Consider the following 19,021-nt stretch of genomic DNA (forward strand, 5'->3'; position numbering starts at 1 on the left):
GTCAGAGCTCTGTCGTGTGCGTGGCAGTGTTCGCTGCGCTGAATGAAATACGAGCTGAAGTACCTGAAATCCAGTTTATGATGACGTGAATGCTTTCTAAGTCTCAGACAGCTCTGTGACGGTTTGTCCAGCACGCCGTATGCGGATATTAAACTCATTCGTGTTTCTGGAGCCACCTGATGTCCTCCAGTTCCGGGTTAGTCCTTGTCCTTCTCAACAAGAAACATTTTTGATTGCTTCTGAGCAGCTCACACAACTCTCAAGCACTTCCCTGACACTCAGCCATCTGACGCTGCTGTGAAGAGGGATTTCTTTTCGTGCACGTTCCGTCCCCTCAAGCGCTGCTCGGATCTGCGTGAGAGTCGAAGCAGGGAATATTAAGTTCCACAACCGCTGAATTTAAATCGGAAATTTTCCTGATGTGTGATGCAGAAGGACAGAATGGTTGAGTTGGTCTTTGGTTATTCTATAAAATGGCAAATCCCTTTTCCTTTGGTGGCAAAACTCTTTAAAAATGTCCTCGTTTCTTGGTGCAGCTGTCGCATCAGTAGCCTCCATTTTATTCCAGGAACCGATGAGGAACATGACGCTCACATTAGGGACTGTAAGCAACATTGGCTGTAGACGTGGATCCGTGAAAACCAATCTCACTAAAGCACCAACTCTAATGCTACAGTGGAACAGTGTTTAACAGTCATTTAAAAAAGCAAGAGGAGAACTGCTTTATGCGTTAGAAGATCTGCAAAGCTCAGAGGAAGAGACTTGTACGATGAGAACGTGTCTGTTAATGAGCAGAGACCCATATATGTTGAGAAAAATGGATTGACCAAATTGCCCTGAATTTGCTGAAGGAATAGTATTTTAAATATAATTCTAATTCAACACATTAAAAACATTAACTGACCTTAAACTCAGGAAATGCTTCCTCGTTACTTGTGTTATTTTCTAACTTTTTTTGCCATGTCTCAGTGACAGCACTCCCAGGCTCAGGTGGCAATAGGCCTTTTTTTTTTTTTTTTTTTTATTTTTTTTTTTTTTATTTTTATTTAAATCTCCACTCTCCTTTCCCTCTACCTGAGCAGGTGTAGACTTTATTTGTCATGCTTATGTTTGTAAAAAAATAAATAAATAAATAAAAAGCTGATCTGAAGATTCTTCAATCACATAAACATCAAGAATCAGTCTTCTGTATCCGGACGCAATTTCAGACAACGTGCCGTGACCCGGATAGCACCAACTCGAACAACTTTCTGGTGAGTTACTTCTTTATCTTTATACAAACCAGGAGAAATGCTGGCTGGGTTCCTTTCCTTGCGAGATAGGAGAATCAGTCTCAGTGTGAGGAATATTTCTTAGGGCTTAAGAGAAAAGATTGAGAGAAGACCAGTTGCTCTTCTTGTATTTCTGCTGTTGTAGCCATTCTATTAGTGAAGCTCATGATCCACTGAATTTAGGGAAAGATTCCTGGAAGCCTCTAAATTATAATCTTTAAAAACCTGCTGCATGATTATTAATCCCTGTGGTGCACCTTTAGGGGCCATTCAGTGAAATACTAGCATTTAAATATGCTGAAATCTTTAATACGCATTTTAATTTGATTGGAAAAACATAGGCGATTTAAAGAATTCAGCACAGGTGATTGATACAGCTGAACACTTCATCACGATTAAATTCAGATAGATAGATAGATAGATAGATAGATAGATAGATTCTTTATTGATCCTGAAGGAAATTGCAGATAAATAATCAGCACAGACAATGATGAGACAAATTAGTATGAAAAAAAAAAAGTCACACAAGTGTAACACTTCAAAACCAGTACAGCAGAATTATATCTAAATTATTGGTCAAAAACATTTTTGGTTTGAACTTTTAAAATATATATATATATATATATATATATATATATATATATATATATATATATATATATATATATATATATGCAATAGGGCAGGTGAAACATTTTAATTATGAATAATAAGAATTTATAATGAAGTATATCATGTGTCAGAGATGAGTGAATGAAGTCCTCACATTTGTGATGAGCAAAAAGTCTGTAATTTTAATTTGCATGTAAGCAGGTCTTGTCTGTGTGTACTGACTAGTTTATATTAATATATTAATGAACAACTACTCATTCATTCCTGATTAGTTCCTGAATAGTTACCCATGAGTTGTTGAACAGTTTTGTAAAGTGAAAAAGGTGAGATTAGTGTGTGATATCGGTGGCTACTGGAGGATTTCTCACCATGTTGTGTTCAGCAATTTAACTTCCATCAGTTTTATAATTCTACTTCTATAGCCTTTTATAAAGAGGGCTGGAAAAGCCTGAAATAAAGCAAGTAACAAGCTCCAGTACGTGTCAGTATTTTTAAATTGAAACAATACCAGCACGTTTAACACGATACAAATTTAATTTAACATTAAAGAACCCTGGAAATAATCAGAAATGAGAGAAAACATGTTAATAGTAAATATATAGTCATGTTTATAATCTTTTCATGTGAATGTCAGGAGTATATAAAGCCTGGATTATAGTTGCTTTTAATTAGGCGTATACAAGATGGCTGCTGCACGACAGTCGTGCGGTCATTCAAAGAGTCTCTTGTGCATGTCCTCAGAAATTTAAGCTCCAGATTCATATTAGGTATGAGGATGAATATGTGAGCAATGCTGCTCTCGTAGCAGCTACATGTGCATACATACACATACAGAAACTGGAATTTATCTGCAGATTAAGTGTGAAACTTGACAAATGCAGTCTCACAGGTGAAACCCAGGGCTCAGACCAAGAGCAGACATTCAGAGCTATTAACTGTTTAAACAATCAGTCTAACAGACACACCTGGGCAACAAGAAACACCTGTCAGTCACATGTTCCAATATTTTTGATCACCTGAAAAATGGGTGGTTTCAAACATAAAGATGCCATGTTCTAAGTTGTTTAACACATCTAGAAGTAAATATCAAGAAATGAAAGCTGAAGTTCTTTTCTCATGTTCATTTTTTGATCTTAAACCCAAATGTCTTCAGTGTATAGCAAAAACAAAAGAACTGGCTTTGCCGGTCCAGTACTTTTGAAGGAGACTGTGTGTTTGTTCTTCACTTTGCTGTACTGATGTTCAAAAGAAACAACTAAGGCTAACATCTGGGTTATTAGCAATGTTTGGCTAGCATCACATACAGCATCACTGTCAGAAAGAGGGCTATTCAAGTCTGGGTAATGTCTTTGTTTTTAATTGTAGTTCCCGCCCCCAAAGCCACTGTAACCAATCAGACCACAGTTTCCGCTGTAAATGTAGCTGTAACCAATCAGCGCACACTACCTGCCCCCAGTACCACTGTAACCAATCAGACCACAGTACCTGCCCCCAGTACCACTGTAACCAATCAGCGCACGGTACCCGCCCCCAGTACCACTGTAACCAATCAGCGCACAGTACCTGCCCCCAGTACCACTGTAACCAATCAGCACACGGTACCCGCCCCCAGTACCACTGTAACCAATCAGCACACAGTACCCGCCCCCAGTACCACTGTAACCAATCAGCACACAGTACCTGCCCCCAGTGCCACTGTAACCAATCAGCACAAAGTACCTGCCCCCAGTGCCACTGTAACCAATCAGCGCACGGTACCCGCCCCCAGTACCACTGTAACCGATCAGCGCACAGTACCTGCCCCCAGTACCACTGTAACCAATCAGCACACGGTACCCGCCCCCAGTACCACTGTAACCAATCAGCGCACAGTACCCGCCCCCAGTACCACTGTAACCAATCAGCACAAAGTACCTGCCCCCAGTGCCATTGTAACCAATCAGCGCACGGTACCCGCCCCCAGTACCACTGTAACCAATCAGCGCACAGTACCTGCCCCCAGTACCACTGTAACCAATCAGCACAAAGTACCCGCCCCCAGTACCACTGTAACCAATCAGCACAAAGTACCTGCCCCCAGTGCCACTGTAACCAATCAGCGCACGGTACCCGCCCCCAGTACCACTGTAACCAATCAGCGCACAGTACCTGCCCCCAGTACCACTGTAACCAATCAGCACAAAGTACCTGCCCCCAGTGCCACTGTAACCAATCAGCGCACGGTACCCGCCCCCAGTACCACTGTAACCAATCAGACCACAGTACCTGCCCCCAGTACCACTGTAACCAATCAGACCACGGTACCTGCCCCCAGTACCACTGTAACCAATCAGCGCACGGTACCCGCCCCCAGTGCCACTGTAACCAATCAGCGCACGGTACCCGCCCCCAGTACCACTGTAACCAATCAGCGCATGGTACCCGCCCCCAGTACCACTGTAACCAATCAGCACAAAGTACCTGCCCCCAGTGCCACTGTAACCAATCAGCGCACGGTACCCGCCCCCAGTGCCACTGTAACCAATCAGCGCACGGTACCCGCCCCCAGTACCACTGTAACCAATCAGACCACAGTACCTGCCCCCAGTACCACTGTAACCAATCAGACCACGGTACCTGCCCCCAGTACCACTGTAACCAATCAGCGCACGGTACCCGCCCCCAGTGCCACTGTAACCAATCAGACCACAGTACCTGCCCCCAGTACCACTGTAACCAATCAGACCACGGTACCTGCCCCCAGTACCACTGTAACCAATCAGCGCACGGTACCCGCCCCCAGTGCCACTGTAACCAATCAGCGCACGGTACCCGCCCCCAGTACCACTGTAACCAATCAGCGCATGGTACCCGCCCCCAGTACCACTGTAACCAATCAGCACAAAGTACCTGCCCCCAGTGCCACTGTAACCAATCAGCGCACGGTACCCGCCCCCAGTGCCACTGTAACCAATCAGCGCACGGTACCCGCCCCCAGTACCACTGTAACCAATCAGACCACAGTACCTGCCCCCAGTACCACTGTAACCAATCAGACCACGGTACCTGCCCCCAGTACCACTGTAACCAATCAGCACAAAGTACCTGCCCCCAGTGCCACTGTAACCAATCAGCGCACGGTACCCGCCCCCAGTACCACTGTAACCAATCAGACCACAGTACCTGCCCCCAGTACCACTGTAACCAATCAGCACACAGTACCTGCCCCCAGTACCACTGTAACCAATCAGCACACAGTACCTGCCCCCAGTACCACTGTAACCAATCAGCACACAGTACCTGCCCCCAGTACCACTGTAACCAATCAGCACACAGTACCTGCCCCCAGTACCACTGTAACCAATCAGCACAAAGTACCTGCCCCCAGTGCCACTGTAACCAATCAGCGCACAGTACCCGCCCCCAGTACCACTGTAACCAATCAGCACACAGTACCTGCCCCCAGTACCACTGTAACCAATCAGCACAAAGTACCTGCCCCCAGTGCCACTGTAACCAATCAGCACACAGTACCCGCCCCCAGTACCACTGTAACCAATCAGCACACAGTACCCGCCCCCAGTACCACTGTAACCAATCAGCACACAGTACCTGCCCCCAGTACCACTGTAACCAATCAGCACAAAGTACCCGCCCCCAGTACCACTGTAACCAATCAGCAAAAGTACCTGTCCCCAGTGCCATGGTAACCAATCAGCGCATGGTACACGCCCCCAGTACCACTGTAACCAATCAGGATTTAGATTGAATCCTTTTGTTACTGCACACCTTCACAGACAGAAACAACACTAAATCAGATATTACATTTTTATAATTTATCACCATAATCAACACTGTATCACAGGACACTAAATTATCACAATAATAACTGTAGCTGAGATTACTTTTCAAAAACTCGTTACACTTATCCAGAGAACAAAATTCTGTGATTGACTTCTCAGAGAAAAGAAAATGAGACGCTACTTTCATTTCATCAAAAAACACAGCTGTCCTTATGTGTCCTTCCAGGGAGTTAGTGAATCTGTCTCAGGAGTTGAGAGATGTGCCCTATGTAGGCAGCCTCCTCCTGCATGGAGCTCAGTGATAAGTGTGATGGTGAATATTGTCATATATCACATCCCAAATGATCAGCACACCCACACTGTGTACAGTGTTCAGGTGGTCTGCTCGTGGAGTTCCGAGCTGTTAGTGTTAGCGTTAGCGCTGGCGGTGTGACGAGGCTTGGTGAAGTGAACCCTGACGTTGTGCACTCTCGTCCTGCGCAGGAATGAGGACACAGCCGAGACACAGCTCTTCTTAAAGCTCTCGTTCATGAAGGCGTAAACGATGGGGTTGTTGAAGGAGTTGGAGAAACCGATGGCCTGAACCACGGCCATGATCATGTTCAGGGTCACTTCATCATACTTTCCCTCCAGATTATCTGAGGAAAAGACAGCAAGAGAGATGGAAAGACTTCGTTTATTTGTAAGAAGTGAAAGATGTGCTACAGTGTGGGTTTAAACGTTGGTCAGTAGGCGTGGCCTCGGCTTTCGACTAGCTACATCTGCACTCTGACAAATACAGGTACTAAACTGTACTTTTCACTTTTCCTTCTTGTTGGCATGATGCCATTAAGGAGACATGTTGAGTACCTTTAGTGTGTATCTTTATACCTTTAAGGTACGTTAATGGACTTTAATGAGCACTGATGAACCTTAAAGCTTTTGGCTAATGAACTTTACATCACATGCACCTTCTCAGGTGAAAGCTACAGTCAGAAGAAACTGGTGAGAAAGACGCATCACTCTCTTTAGGTACAGAAGCAAGGGCTACACCACTATCAGCAGGTAGTTCAGTGGCATTGTGGGTAATGTAGGAAATGGTGAAAAACAGAACATCATGCCGATTATAAAATAAATCTTTGAGGATCACATATTAATTATAAATGTGCGCACGTGGTTGAGTGTGGATTTTTACTCACTGTACTCGAACAGCATGTGGACGGTGTGGAAAGGAGCCCAGCAGATGGTGAACAGCAGCACAATGGTGATCATCATCTTCACCGCACGCTTCTTCTTCCTGTGTCAAAAAAACACAAGACAGATGTTCACCGGGAGGCCAGATGTGTGATGGTTATTGCCTTCTTCTCTACACACCACTTAGCAATGTTCTGACCCATCACACCAGGAAGACTTTTTGTTTAACAAAAATAAACATCTGTTTTCTCATCTCAGTGATGCTAACCCTAAACCTAGACATAAACGATCCTGCTAGAAACAGAGATCAGGCTTTTTATAACAAATATTTTTTATTTGTTTTATTTCTTTTATTTAGCTGTGTTCCTCTTAGCTCAAAATATTGGTAGAAGAGATGAACTTATATTCACCCTAGGAGGTGAAGAATCACTCGTTTCTCTTGTGGCCTGTCCAGTGTTTATTTTAGTCCCGCTGAGAAATGCTATATATATATATATCTTCTAAAGCTAACCACTTAAACACAAATTATATAACGCACTAATCAGTGTGAAAATTGAAAAACTGATTTACATATGTGCTCAGCTTCGTGCTAACTTCGTTCTCAGATTATATTAGATTGTCACTTGTGAGTGTGAATTTGCGGTAAGTTGAGTGTAACGTTTTGAAAGAAAACTAGCTGTTTTAGCAAAGAGGTTTTAAAATGCGTACAGTTTCTCTAGAATAATAACTCACTGATAAACATCAATACAAAGTCATAATTTCATAAAGAGGTGAGAAGATTTACAGTGTAGCCATGGCCTTTTATAATTTGTCACCCTTTGTTATGCCAATCCATGAAACGCCTGAAAATTACGCTTGATCAGACCAAAAGTGAATAAAAGTCACTTGTCAGAGAAGCAGATTCACTGAAGGGGAAAGGACGGGCATTTGCTCCTGTAAGTGGTTACTTCTACTTCACGACCTTATCTAAGTGAACTTTGACCTGTGAATTTATGTGAACATCAGTCCTGTTAGCCAATAAAACAACAAGTGGGCGGGACTATTGTCTTTTTCAATCATAAAAATGGAGGAGCTGCTTATCATCTGTGGATTTTTGTAGTAGAATTCAGTTTGTTCTCTCTACCTTCTAGGATGTTCTTTACTTCTTCCCATCGTGTCCTGTAAGTTTGTGTGTGTGTGTATGTGTGTGTGTGTGTGTACCTGCAGATCTTGTTGATCTGGGTGTGGTTGGTGGTATGGAGGACGGAGACGTCCCCCACCCTCTTGCGGATCCACAGCTCGATGCTGATGCGTGTGTAGAGGAACAACATGGCGGCCAGAGGCAGCACAAACAGAGCCACCATGATGAAGGTGGTATAAGTCCTTCTCTGAAGCTCTGAGCTCCACAGCTCCTGACAGCACACGTGATGATTCTCATACAGGAAGTCGTATTTCACCTGACACACACACACACACACACACACACGCACACACACGCTGCTGGGTTTAAAGTGAATAATATCCTCATACCTGAAAATCATAATTTTTTTTTTCCAGATTATGTGTTCCTCCATATAAGATCAGATAAACTTTATTGATCCTGCAGGAAATTTTATTTCTCTGCTCGTGGGAAAACTCCCATACACACATTTTAAAAAATCTAAGGCTGAATCTGAAACTCCAGCTGATCCTGAGCAACACACATAAATCAACGACCTGGTTGTTGTTGTAGCTTCTCACCAATTTCCATCAATTTCAGTTCCACAAATGAAGCTAATCGTAATCCACTGAGTTACTATGACAACGTGCTTTTGGACAGACGCGCTCCGTGTCAGGTTAGTTTAGCTTGATGAATTCTCAAACAATACTCAGGAGCAATTTTTCTGCCGTAATGCACACTGAAAAAAGTGAATATGTGGTCCATCAGATTTAAGAGAAAAATAGTATGTATAGTCTAAATAAATATATTTAGTTTCTCGTCAAAATGTGGTTTCATTGCTTATAGTAGAATTAATTTAAACAAATATTTGATCTAGTAGTTTGAAGTATGTAAAGAGAGAATCAGTTGCTGTAACGTAATCCAGTTACCACTAGTATTAAATGAACTGGATTGAGTTGTACATGGCTCAGTAGTGTAGTGAGCAGCGTGACCGCATCACCGCTCCAGGGTTTGAACCTGAGCTCAGGTGAGTGTGTGCTGTTCGTAAATACAGGATCAAATCATGTTGGCTGCAGCTCAGATCACTCATGTGGAATCAGTGTACACATCCGATTCAAGTAAATTCAGTGAACTTTTTCTTTCAGTGCAGTAAAAGCACAGACTATACAATCAACACATCTGTAAAATAATTATGAACACAGTACACTAATAAAATTCTGGCCTTAAACGAGTCCAATTACAAAAATGACTTTCTCTGTTATGTGACTTGGAGATTAGATATGTATTACTCATGATCATTTTCACTACACAACCTGTTTAAATGGTCTTATGTTATTTATTGGTTTGTTTTAATGATACAGCATATTTATTCTGTTGTATATATTTTGCCCTGCTGCAGCTCGAGCTTTAAGTCTTTGCAATAATGTTTTTATACTCGGGATGTAATTTAATTGTAAGTGGTTTTTCAGTGGAGTGAAAAAGCGCTAGATCTTCACTCCACTGTTCAGTTCAATTCAATTTTATTTGTATAGCACTTTTAATAATGGATATTGTCACAAAGCAGCTTTACAGAAATATATACGTTCAGGATATGAATTTTAAACTTATAAATGTATAAATTTATCCCTAATGAGCGAGTCAGAGGTGATGGTGGTGAGGAAAAACTCCCTGAGACGATATGAGGAAGAAACCTTGAGAGGAACCAGACTCAAAAGGGAACCATCCTCATCTCAGTGACACCCGATAGTGCGATTATAAATCATTCCCTTCTATAAGTGTGTGCTACATGGACAAATAGTGCAGTTGTGTAACCAGGAAATTCATCACAGTTTTCACAATAAGTCTATTTTGTTGAAGTTATTAACTGTTCACTGATGGAGACCTGAGCGTGACACTGTTCATGGTAATTGCAGTCCAAAGCCATCTTCATGGTTTCTAAGTGGCACCATCTTCAGTAATCTCATTGATCTTTCAGATGTCCATGTGGGCTTTCCTCTACGGTGATGAGAACTGGATTATATATCACCCCCGTATCGCTAGATCTTCAGGGCTGATTATATATCGTGTGCACACACATGAGCCTCGATTGTTCCAGCTGAATGTGTTTCATGGAACTCACTGATCCTGGATTGACCTGTTTCTCTAAATCAGATGAGGCTATTTCCAATAAGCCCTGCTTTTATTAACTCGCTTCGTGGAATACGTCTCATTAGCTAATTCAGCTGCCCCTGGGATAAATGTGCTGAGATTGATCTGAGAAGGTCGGATAACGTGGGCTCCTGATTAACGCCTGATCTATAATTTGCTGCTGTTTCCAATTAAAAGGATTATATTGACTTTTTGCACGTTATTTACTGCTAACGGTTTCCTCGATGGTTTGGTCTAATACTGAGAGCTGAAATCAATAATGCCGATTCAGCATGTGATGTAATGATCCTGAAGCGTGAACAGGAGCTCAGCTGTGTACAGATTGGAAGGGACATGTTCATAAATACATCTACAACCTCCACGGTTCTTCATGTTCTATCCAACATCCTGCGTGTGAACCATCTCAGAAATCGGGGATGTGTGTTAAGATGAATAAAAATAAATGGTGGTATTAATAATCATCACTCAGTTATAGAATATTAATGACAGTTATGGTTTTTAGGGGATGATGTTTCAGATTTCAGCTCCTTCTTGGTCAACAATACTTAATTAGAAAAGACAAAAGTGTCGTATTTTTGTGTTTCTCTGGTCTCAGCTCACCTGCTTTAACTCGTCAGCTGATTAACGAGTGTGAACTGGGTGAGAATTAGAGGATTAAGTCACAGTCAGACACTGTTTTGTTTAATATTACAGCACACTTATACAGACGGATCTGTTTTTTAATCACATTTCTATTTTGTGCTTTTTATTGCTGTTGCAGTTATTAAATGGAAAATAAAAATAAAACTATACGCAGTGAAGAGTAAGAAACATGACAGTAGATTTTTGATATAATCCTTTTACACGTCGCTACACGTCTGCCGTCCCTCCTGAAACCGTCAATCATGTCTGAGCGCAGTGCAGGAGAGCGAAGCAAACAACAGCGTTTTAATCTCCAATTATAATTACCATCAGAATTATTTTGTAAAGTGCTTTATATAAAGTGATTTTATACTTTTATACTTCAAAACCAAGTGCTGTTTATGTTTCAGTGGCATGGCTAATAAACACTATAGTTACCTGGTGTTATATACTTTATATTTAATGATAGTGAAGCCACACACACGATGATGTACACATTAATGAAATCACGGTAATGAACTATTTACCGTGACAAAAAGTGAGAGCGCCACATCAGCTCGTCTTTCAAGCTGAGAGCTCGAATGGTGATTGGCTCATCTAGTGTTTTTATTAGGGGGAAAAAGAGACTGCTCTGAATCTCCATCAGATGTTATGAGAAGATTTAAAAATGTATTTTTTGGTATTTTTCCATCTCCTCCACCTGCAGTTTAAACTTTGCTGGATTATTACAACATTCATGTTTTCATATTACTGAGAAATGAATACTTCATACAGAGACGGCATTCGGCTGGGTTCCACCAACAGTTTGATGATTGCAGAGCAAACAGACGTCGTGTGGAAGATTCACTCGCATGTCAGGTGTGAAACACGCACCAAGCGTGTGACTGCTCATTAAACAACGTGCTGATCTTCTCTCTGTAGTCGTGGAAATTGTGTAATTGTAACAGCGCCACCTGCAGGACTGGAGCACTCATACATGACGGCTGATAGGAAACTGCAGTGTGTGTGTGTGTGTGTGTGTGTGTGTGTGTGTGTGTGTGTGTGTAAACCCGTGATGGTGGTTTTGTCTTTGTTCGCAGATGTCATCTCTGTGTGAAGTAAACCGAGGCTTTTAAAACTCCCGTCAGTTTAAACTGGACACTGATTGAGTTTTAGGATCGTGACATTTCTGTAGATCTTCTCATTAATCTCTAACGAGAACGCCGAGAGAGTCGACAACTTTAATAACTCACCTCTAACTGCTGCACGAACAGCATGGGCGATCCCACCATGACTGAGATCAGCCACACCAAACCTATAAATACAAAACACACACACACACACACAGTTATCGTATAGTCTTTCTGCCCGAGCGAGCGAGAGCTTTCAGTTTCCGCACACTTCACTGGCTGTGATAGAAATGTGAGAAGAGACTGAACGCTGTTGAGATTTGCTGTGATTAATTCCTGAAGTCTCTTTTCTGTGTTCAGAGCAGAAAGCAGTGAAACAGGGACTCATCAGTGATCCAGATGAGTCAGAAACAAACCCTCTGCTCCTCTGGGGTCTTTGCTTTGAGTTATTTTTTCTCTTTTAACTGGTTAGAGGAAAAAAATGGATTCCATATATAAACACCCACGCCACTTTCTGCTCTGGATCTTTTAATCAAAACGATTAAATCATGACCAGGGCTCAGAAATGTGACAGTTAAACATTCAGCGGATGTCATTTATAAGTAAACGTGAACATTAGCTTCGCTCTCTGATCCAGATGTTTAAAATCATGAATGATTAAATAAACAGAGCTGTCAGATGTAGCAGTTTTGCGCTGAAAGATGCAGGAGAGGTGGGTATGTGGAAACGTGCTCAGCATGAAACATCATCCATGACAGGCGGTTCAGGACACTCGCTAAAATAGATGGACCTTTTCTATGTTTTTCTCTTTTCCTTTTGCTTCATTTGTAGGAGAAGGCATTAACCTGGCGCAGATAAATCGCCTTCACAGCCTCAGGGTGCTTTCAGTTTCAGCTTTCCTTTCAGACGTGCAGTACGGCGTGAACCAAATGTCCGACAGCGTTACTGAAATAGCCTCCTTTCTGCAGTCTTTCTAATTTAATACAACATTTTACTTTACAGATTACATGATCAGCAGATATTTGGATTTGAGATCAGAAGATGAATATGAGACGATAGATCAGAATGTCTAACGTGTTAAAAACCTAGAACTTGGCACCTTTGGTCACAGATCACCCAATCTTTAGGTGAGCAAAAGTATTGGAACAGATAGTCTTAAAGTAAATAACACTTAATATTTGGTTGCTTGCAATAACTGCATGAAGCTGGTGACTCACTGACATCACCGAACTGCTGCATTCTAACTTTCTGTTTCTTCTTTCAGTTGTTGTTAGTTTTGGGGGGTTTCTCCCTTCAGTCTCCTCTTCAGGAGGTGAAATGCTGCTCAGTTGGGTTAAGGTCTGCTGATGGACTCGTCCAGTCTAAAACCTTCCACTTTTCCCCTGATGAAGTGCTTTGTTGTGTTGCAGTGTGTTTTGCGTCGTTGTCTTGCTGCATGATGAAGTTCCTCCCGGTTAGATTGGACACGTTTCTCTGTAAACCTGCGATTTTCCCCGGAGTTTAAGAACTTTTCTGCAGGCCGTTCTCTAAAGCCTGGTCTTTCCTCTAATCCTCCACAGACCTGTGTGATCACAGGTACGGATGTCCTGCACATCTCCTGCGGTTATCCTGAAGAGGAAAAAACACTTTTTTGCAATTGCTTTTAAAAAAAAAATCATGTGTATGTGCAGGACAGGATCACCAACAGCTGCAGATGATTTTTAGATGTAATTCCAGCTTGTACATGACAATGTGTAATTTCAGTTCATACGTGACTCTGCGTTTTTTTACTCCAAAACTCGAGCAAGAACGAATCAACGCTATAAAAATACATGAATATATTTCAGTTTTGTTCATTGTTACATTACATTACATTACATTACATTACATTACATTACACCACAGTGCTGCTGAGTTCTTGCTTCTGATTGGTCAATACCTTATTGTTTCTATGGTAACAGCTCATTCACTGGGACTTGTACACCAGACGCTCCACATAAAAGGATTTTAAAAATATGGTGATGTTTTCTGTAAGGAGAACTGTGTTTATGGAATGTATGGAAGGAGTCTCCAGTGTCAGCGCTTCGTAACAGTCAGAGGTAAAGCTGTACCTTTTTCCGACATCTTCAGCAGGACAGAGGAGTTTACGCTTCTTTGCGGTTTCACGGTAACAAAAGACGACAAGCTGCGTTTTTTTTGTCTTATTAACTTGAAGAGAGAGAATAAAGAGAGGCTGGTGAGGGAACGAGTGTTTATAGCTGCGATAGCGTAAGTGACTCACTCGCTTCACTGACGTTCCTCAACATTAAATGTAACTATAAATGGATAAAAAAAGTATGACATGCCATTCTTGCTGTAATTGTTGGTAAATTGCTGTGGTATAAGAGGAGTAAAACACTTGGGGATTATTTTCCTCAAACAGCACAAACAGCATGTTTTATTCCTCGCTTTATAACTTGTATAATATTAGTAATGAATTTGTTGTTGTGTTTATTCATACTTACTGTATACAGTTATATATAGATATGCAAACAACGAGCCTCGTGTTTACAGGTAGTTAAAATCATTAACACTGATTAATTACTCAGATTTGATCACTTATGATCAGGTGTCATTTTACACTCGTACACTTGAACTTGTTGTCGAGTAACTTTGTTTTTAAAGTTTGTTTTTTGCTGAACATGCTGTATAGTGTCAGTGAGCTTGCAGTATTTCTGTTGCTTTAATGCTCCTGTTTTTGTGCTTTAGAGAACTTTCTGAAACAACTGAAACAACTGAGAAGAAACACACACACACACACACACACACACACAGCTGCATTGTGCAGATTCTGCAGAGGTTTGTAAAGTGATGCAGATGAGCAGATGATTATCTTCATCATGTACCGAAGAGAAAAACCTCTGATTTAGATTGGAGGTATTTTTTAGATGAATCTGTTTTTCCTCCATGTCACACGTCACTGAGCTGAGATTCGTATCTGCGCCTCACAGGCGATCTGAGATGTTTAAAAGCTCAGCTATTATTTCTTTTCTGAGCATTATTGCAGGTTGATTACACAAAAATAAGCTCCATCCTCCACAGTGATGGAGATGGAGAGCCACTCAGTGTTCCCTCTTAAACAATTTCATATCTTTCACAGCTGGAGTCTGATTATTCATTCAGGGTTTTTTTTTTCTTACTTTTCAGAGTCTAGGTTTAGTTTCCTTGCACATTATTTTTAAAGAAAGGGAAAGATCCAGTGAAATGTCTTGAGACTCGTGGTTTGATTCTGTATGTTGATGATGATGTATTTCCTTTTGAAACAAAAAGTCAGAGCGACGGTGTGTTGAAGTGCTTGACTGATTTACACAACAGCCAATAGCGTTCGAGATACACCACAGCACACCACACCACACCACACCACACCCCTCCACCCAGGCTATACTAACTTAACAGTAGCTTAGCGATCTAGCTAATTATGGAGAACAGTGAAGAGTTTATAGGCAAAAAGCTGCTACTGTAGAGCAAAACACACAATAAAGATCATGAGACTATGAGCTGGTTTTTAATTTGCCAATTAATTTGTAATGTGTTTGCATTTAAAAATGACCCACTGTTGCTTTATTTAAATTTGGTGTGAGGTTTTTATGAAGTAAATGGCACCGATTTATTTAACCAAAGCTATTTGTGGTGATTAGCGGAATTAGCAGCTGTAAATTGCATCAATGTTTTATTTGGCTCCAAGAGCTGAGATGCCATGGATCCAACGGAAAAACATGAATAAAAAACAATATTTCAGTAAAAAATGGAATGTCAAAGAGAAAGGAGAATGGCGTGACTGAAGAAAAGTGGACATGTATTACACCAAAATGTTTCATCACTTCTTTTTTTTTTTAATGATATACTTTCATGTGGAAGGTGAAAGTTCAGAGTTTTCATTTTCACACCACAATGGCAGGTAAAGGGAAAGGTCACACCCTCCTGCATTGTATTGTTGCTCCCATGGCAACAGCACAATGTGACGTAGTTTCCTTTTGTAGTTTTTCTTTTGGCCGCGTCTCTGTCCTCATCTCGTTGTTCACCTGTCCCTTGTTTCCCTTCGTTAGTTTATAAAGTACTGTCATGTGTTTTCCTGCCTGTTTTCCTGGTGATTCATTCCATCGCATCTGCTTTTGACTTTCTGTGTATTGACCAGTGACGTGAATAAGATTTCTGAATCAATACTCAACAAAGACACCAAAACACACATCAGCCTTCACCGTTACACCGTTACACCGTTAGACCGTTAGACCCTGGGGGACTTTAACTGCCCTGCAATCATGGACACCTTAAATTGGAGCTCTGGACTGATACTGATTTAGACTGTTCGCTCGTCTGTGTTGTGTGTTGTCATCGCTACTGCAGTCAATCATTACTGCACCTGTAAAAGCATGGTGATGAAGTAGATTTTGGACGATGAAGAGACTCACCCAGCATTCTGTAGGCTCGCTGTGGTGTGTACTGCCTCTTCATTTTGAGTGGATGGACGATGCCCTGGTATCTCTCCACTGCGATGCACGTCATAGTGAGAATCCCCGTCACGATCGCTGTGGTCTGGACAAACGGAACTGTCTTACACACCAACACACCTGTGAACAGAAACAGCGTCACGCACTGACACGCCTACGAGGAGGAGCAGAAACAGCGTCACACACTGACACGCCTACGAGGAGGAGCAGAAACAGCGTCACACACTGACACGCCTACGAGGAGGAGCAGAAACAGCGTCACACACTGACACGCCTACGAAGAGGAGCAGAAACAGCGGCACACACTGACACGCCTACGAGGAGGAGCAGAAACAGCGTCACGCACTGACACGCCTACGAGGAGGAGCAGAAACAGCGGCACGCACTGACACGCCTACGAAGAGGAGCAGAAACAGCGTCACACACTGACACGCCTACGAGTAGGAGCAGAAACAGCGTCACGCACTGACACGCCTACGAGGAGGAGCAGAAACAGCGTCACGCACTGACACGCCTACGAGGAGGAGCAGAAACAGCGTCACGCACCGACACGCCTACGAGGAGGAGCAGAAACAGCGTCACGCACCGACACGCCTACGAGGAGGAGCAGAAACAGCGTCACGCACCGACACGCCTACGAGGAGGAGCAGAAACAGCGTCACGCACCGACACGCCTACGAGGAGGAGCAGAAACAGCGTCACGCACTGACACGCCTACGAGGAGGAGCAGAAACAGCGTCACGCACTGACACGCCTACGAGGAGGAGCAGAAACAGCGGCACGCACTGACACGCCTACGAGGAGGAGCAGAAACAGCGTCACGCACTGACACGCCTACGAGGAGGAGCAGAAACAGCGGCACGCACTGACACGCCTACGAAGAGGAGCAGAAACAGCGTCACACACTGACACGCCTACGAGGAGGAGCAGAAACAGCGTCACACACTGACACGCCTACGAGGAGGAGCAGAAACAGCGTCACGCACTGACACGCCTACGAGGAGGAGCAGAAACAGCGTCACACACTGACACGCCTACGAGGAGGAGCAGAAACAGCGTCACACTCCTTAACTGTTAGTCCGATAAATCACTTTTTTGCTTGTATTTTAGCCACTTTTTTATTCTGTAACCTCATAAAAATGTCAAATCTTTTTTATTTCTGGGTGAAGTGCTTTTATAAGCTGCTGCTTTTGTGAAATTGACAGTCCGGACAGTCTGAAGTGGCTTTTAAAGAGCTGCAGGACGCAGTGTGCAAACAAAATCAAGCGGTACGTAACGGTCAGCTCTGCACATTAATCTTCAGTAGAAGTGAAGTGCAGCGATGAACTCACACTGAGCACTCTGATGGAGTGAGTCGAGTGTAATTACAGCACCGAGTCACAGGAAGGAACGAAAGAAACGAGGAAATGAAAGGATATAATCAGTCCTGAGCTGATTATTGCATTTTCGTATTACTTTAATCACCATTTTATTCTCTTTCTTTCACTGTGTGTGAGAACGCTAACGCTGATGAGCTGCTCACCTCCGAGCCACTGAGCTGAGATGTTCTGCAGGAGCGTGAACGGGACGCAGAAGAAGGTGATGAGCAGGTCACTGATGGCCAGAGAGCAGATGAAGATGCTGGTGGCGCTCTGACTCGAGCCCTTCCTCACCACCACACACACCACCAGGCTGTTTCCCACCAGCGCCAGCATGAAGATCAGCGTGTACATGATCACGAACGTGGCCTTGGCTCCGGCCGGCAGCTCGGGGACGTACACCAGGGGCCGGATGTTGTACGTGTGGATGAACTCCTGACGGGACAGGTTATAATAGCGCAGCAGCTCCTGCAGGACCTCGGGTGTGATCTTCATCGTCGCCATGTCTGTGGACGTCGCCATCTCGCTTCCTTTAAAAAATTGTTAGAAATGTAATTATGTTTCAAAGCAGCCGCTAAATACAATCTTGTGCTAAAGTATTTCACTGCAGGCAACAAGCTGACCATGAGCAACAAGTTCTGCACTACAGTTAGACTAGACGTTTTGACTTTTTGGATCATTTAAAATGAGTCATTTTGACTTTTTCAATCATTTAAAATGAGTCATTTAGACTTTTTCAATCATTTAAAATGAGTCATTTTGACTTTTTCAATCATTTAAAATGAGTCATTTTGACTTTTTGGATCATTTAAAATGAGTCATTTTGACTTTTTGGATCATTTAAAATGAGTCATTTTGACTTTTTGAATCATTTAAATTGAGTCATTTTGAGTTTTTGAATCATTTACTATGGGCCATAGGAGTGAGATAATACTCCAGTATGAAACTAGGATACGCTACTGAACATAACACTGACCAATCAGAGTGTCTGTGATCTACATGTATGTAGAAGAGGGTAGATAGCTCTCTCTCCTCTGAGTGTGTGTTACGCTACCCTCTTACACAGTAGTCTGAAATGATGCGATTGGCTTCACGTGTCTCTGAAGAAACTTATGTTATCGTATGTTAGGACAGAACTAGCTAATGTGTGGGAATGAGCGATTACTGAAAAATTGCTTAAAAATTATCGTAATATAACATTAAAATGAAAACACTTCACATGACTCAATTTGCCACTTCATAAAATTTTTGTTAAATTAAAATGAAGAATTAAAACATTTATAGATGGAGTTAATGGCAGGATTATTGTTCATAAATCATATAAAATCAGACAACATACAACC

The 19,021-nt window shown here is 42.4% G+C and overlaps 1 protein-coding gene across 1 annotated transcript; it reads right to left on the minus strand.

Moving 5' to 3' along the window:
- Positions 1–5,908: 5,908 nt before the first annotated feature.
- qrfprb (pyroglutamylated RFamide peptide receptor b) lies at positions 5,909–18,395 on the minus strand. Its single transcript, XM_034309557.2, is given in 7 exon segments — positions 5,909–6,303; positions 6,844–6,941; positions 8,039–8,274; positions 9,206–9,225; positions 11,962–12,039; positions 16,282–16,440; positions 17,843–18,395. Coding segments are annotated over 7 exon segments (1,215 nt in total). The 5' UTR covers positions 18,201–18,395; the 3' UTR covers positions 5,909–6,037.
- Positions 18,396–19,021: the final 626 nt, after the last annotated feature.

This window comes from Pangasianodon hypophthalmus, chromosome 12, assembly GCF_027358585.1.
Source record: "Pangasianodon hypophthalmus isolate fPanHyp1 chromosome 12, fPanHyp1.pri, whole genome shotgun sequence".
Classification (NCBI taxonomy): Eukaryota; Metazoa; Chordata; class Actinopteri; order Siluriformes; family Pangasiidae; genus Pangasianodon; species Pangasianodon hypophthalmus.